Genomic DNA, 4,159 nt, shown 5'->3' on the forward strand with positions numbered 1-4,159 from the left:
GAAAAAAAAAAAATGGAAAACGGAAAATGAGAGCATAAACAAACAGGGCCTTAGTGTATCCTTAGGTATATTTCGTCCTTGCCAAAAAGTTCCTCTTCTGATTAATGCTTTGATCAGTCTGCTATTTAATCCAATTTAAAGCTTACATATGATAAAAACAGAAAGAGAACACATTAATTAATAAACTGATATTTCGGAAGGCCCCATACATCTTCAAGAAGCATCTTGTGGATTTTGTGAGACTCCCACCATGTCAAATAATCTCAACTAAGCCCAATATTAGCTTAACATTCTGAAAACTGTTAATTTCTCTACACATTTGATTGCACGAAGAGCTAATGCCTGCAAATGGAGAAGGAAATTATATATTCTGTTGCCAAAGAAAGCTATGATCATGTGGAGTTACAGATTTAGGCCCTATTAGGAATGAACCAAAACACCAATGTGGTTTTCAGCCATTTTCAGTTTCCTACTGACGTGGCATGATCTGTGATCCTATTCTTTAACATCTAAGATGGAGATAAGTTTACAGCAAGTAGTCACCTAAATAGTCAGAATCTTATCTAATGAGTTATGGCTTTGTTCAGGATAATTTAGGATCCATGCTTTTAAAAGAAAAAGGGATTGAGACGTTAATAATCTGTTGGACAGAATTCACCTTTTTCATCATTTAAAGCTTCTAAGGAAAAAAGAACCATATGTTCATGAACCAAAACTAGGAAGGGGTCTTATAATGTTCTGGGTTAGACTTTTTGCATACATGACCTTTACAGTTTTGGGTTCTCTTAGTGGAATTATTTAGGTTGTCCCATTGGATTGGACCTCTAGTTCGTTTACTGGATTTTATGTAAAATAACATGAGAATTTTTTTAATAAAAATCTTGACTTGAATTGATTACCATCCATCTATTATGATTCCTCAATTTAGTGAAAGTACTCAAGAGGTAGTTTTTTATGCCAATTCAACAACTTTTTAGACATTAGATTGTTTTTGATGAATGGTCATGAATTTATGTCAAGATTTTAATTCAAAAATTGTAGTTACAATAGTTCAACCATTTTAAATATAATTCAAAGAGTTAACAAAATGTACCAAATTCTTATTTGTACTTTGTGACTCTAAATTTTGCTGCTCTTCGTTAGACATAAATAAATTTTTTAACTTGTTTTCAAGTTATTAAAGAGAGTGAAACTTTGTTGAGAAAATAAAAGGCTTGAAGTTGTTGAATTATGATTTATTTTCTGATTAAGCTTTCTTTAACTTTTCCTAACTGTTATGTTCAGTAGCTATAAATTCTATAATTTCTGTTGAATATAACCCTGTGCAGAAAGGACAAATCAAATGCTAGTATCACATCAATTAGGAAACCGTCTCCTAAAGACATTATTGGCTACAAGGAGCAGTACATTTATGCAAAGGTACTCAATTTGATCCATTTTTTGCATTGTGTATGTAAACACACATTACTCTTGCCATTAGTGGTGAAATTCATATAACTCATGAAAAAGACGAGTTTCTTATTGATTAGATTTAGCATTTGTTTTTGGCTATGATTTGGATGTTTTTTGGTAATCATCTTTTATAGAATCTACTTCACATTACACTATCATGGCCCTTTAGCACTTTCGTGTACTTAGAAATTGGACACATGAAATATTAAATCTGTGTATCTACATCCATATTCAACTGATATTTTTGAAAATAAATGACCTGCTGGTTTACAAATCTCTGAGCTCGATAAGTCCAAGCTTTGGTTGGTTTGTTAAATAATAACCCCAAACTGATCTTCGTGAGAAACAAAAAGGTTGGTCAATAGAGGACATTTGACTATTTAGATGGGATAAAACGGTTCTATGGGAATTGATGCTTTTAGCCTCGTTTTGGTTATATGGCAGAAATGAAATCTGGAGCACTCCAAACAGATTAGTCTCTTCGTTGATTCAAATGTATTCATTCTCAAACAAGTGTTGATGCATTCAGATATGTGTTCAGATTAACACTGGACCTCCTATAGGAACCATGTTTAACAATTGCATACTTTTTTTATTTTTTTAATATTGTCTCTTGTCCAGTTATTTTTGTGGATTAGGTGTGCCACAGAGTAATAAGTTCTGTAACAAAATGATTCTGACACAACAGTTGCAACATTGTCTGCTGAAAATGGCAATAGAATCTATGGCTCTTGAAACACCATACTAATTCCAAAGGCTTCTAAAGGACAGAAATAGGAGTATTTTATTTAGATGTGTGTATAATGGTTATTAGCCCTTGCTCTTCTCTCTCTCTCATTATAATAAAATAAAAAATGATTAGAGGTTTCTTCAACTTTTCTACACATCATATACCAAGAAGGATAAAAGACGTATAACTATGTACTTTCTTGATTCACTTCTGGGGCATTTATGGGCCCCTATAAAGATAGATTTTTGGAGGAACTTATCCTTCTATATCATCTTTAAAAAAATTGGAAGTATCCAACAGGGAAATTATCTATCCTGTCAAAAATAAACTTGCAAGAATAGTTGGTTGAAGCCTTCGTCCTCTTTATTTTTCTATATTCCCTTATCCCATCAAAATCTCAAATTCTCCGTGAACTCCATTAGCTATAAGTAATCTTATGTATCGCACTGGTGCAAATTCCTTTCAAAATTAAAGTTTTGATTCCAATTTAGATAAAGTGAAGGTATGGGATATGAGAATGAATATATACATTGATAGTGGGCCAAAGTGTACAAAGATGAGCGATGTGATTATAGAAGCAATTATCTCCTTTCAAAATTGTATACCCTTTGTATCTTCAATGGCTATTTGTTCGAGCATATTACTTTTGTCATGTATTTAATTTTATAAATCAAGCTGTAGGTTGACATGTTAGATTATTTTTCATTCATGTTATTTGGGAAGAAATTACTCTCATAATATTACTTCTGTCTGTTCCTATAAAAATATTACTTATGCCGGTTTGCCTTCAAGATGCATTGTGATCCCCTGTTGATATACAAGTCTACATACTATTATTATATGCATTGTTCATTTTTAATCCTTGTGCAGTTTTAAAATAGTCTTTACCAACTGCATCTTCTGAGAGGCTGTGATGTTAAATTTAAAGCTTACTTTTCTTAACCAGTATGTAGAGAAATTGCTAGTCATCAAAGATAAAACTGCGTCTCAAAATCAATCTCAAGCCACAAGCATCTGGGAAGCAGTTAAGGCTCAAAATTTGCAAGAAGTATATCACCTTATTGTGACATCGGAGGTGGATATCATCAATACCACCTATGATGATGTGGTTGGTGTAGATTTATATCACCATGTCGATGATGCAGAAGAATCAGAATTTGATGGCCAGAAAGCGAAAAGGAAAAATTATGATCCTGCAGTTTGTCAAAGAATCACCGATGCCAATGATCCAGGGATTTGTCTTCAAGGTTGTTCATTATTGCATCTGGCATGTCATTTTGGCAATCCTGTGATGCTTGAACTTCTGATACAATTTGGTGCCAACATAAATTTGCGCGATTTCCATGGAAGAACTGCTTTGCACCATTGTATCTCCACAGGGAATAATCCATTTGCAAAGCTCCTTCTTAGAAGGTAAATAGCTTATAATAATTCCTATTTCCTAAATTGAAAAATTAATTTGCATCTAATCAATACAGTTGCATTTCGCTGGTAGATTTTAAACCTAATATTCTGATTTGTGTACTATCCAGAGGTGCTTGTCCATCAATAAAAGATGGTGGGGGACTAAGTGCACTGGAAAGGGCAATGGAGATGGGAGCAATTACTGACGAGGAACTATTTATTTCGCTTGCTGAATGCTAGGGAGATTTGACACATAATGCCTAAATGTGTAACTTACATCAATCCCCTTCCTTTGTTTTTATGAAATAAAATATGTTATTCTTGTGCTCTTTAAATAAGAAAATTTTCCATTTGTTCTTTTCATTAATTTTTATAATGGTTACAAATAAGATTGTTCCCTCAATTTGTATTAGTTATTTGAATAATGCAAGTTAATTGTACTTGGATAAAAACTTATGTTTTATTGTCAAGGTCATATTATTGGTATTGTTTTAAAACCCGGACCGGAGGGCAACCCGTTTTGTTGTTCGGGTCACGGGTCAACCTGTCCAATCAGTTGGACTGCCGGTTGGA

General features: G+C 33.2%; 1 protein-coding gene across 1 annotated transcript; it reads left to right on the forward strand.

Annotated features, from left to right (window-relative positions):
• Positions 1 to 1,328: 1,328 nt before the first annotated feature.
• LOC116113786 (ADP-ribosylation factor GTPase-activating protein AGD4-like) lies at positions 1,329 to 3,826 on the forward strand (the record flags this gene model as incomplete). The annotated part of the gene is made up of 3 exons (XM_031399948.1): positions 1,329 to 1,419; positions 3,129 to 3,595; positions 3,715 to 3,826. Coding segments are annotated over 3 exons (670 nt in total), but the record flags the coding sequence as incomplete, so codon positions are not given.
• Positions 3,827 to 4,159: the final 333 nt, after the last annotated feature.

This window comes from Pistacia vera, unplaced genomic scaffold (assembly GCF_008641045.1).
Source record: "Pistacia vera cultivar Batoury unplaced genomic scaffold, PisVer_v2 Contig690, whole genome shotgun sequence".
Taxonomy (NCBI): Eukaryota; Viridiplantae; Streptophyta; class Magnoliopsida; order Sapindales; family Anacardiaceae; genus Pistacia; species Pistacia vera.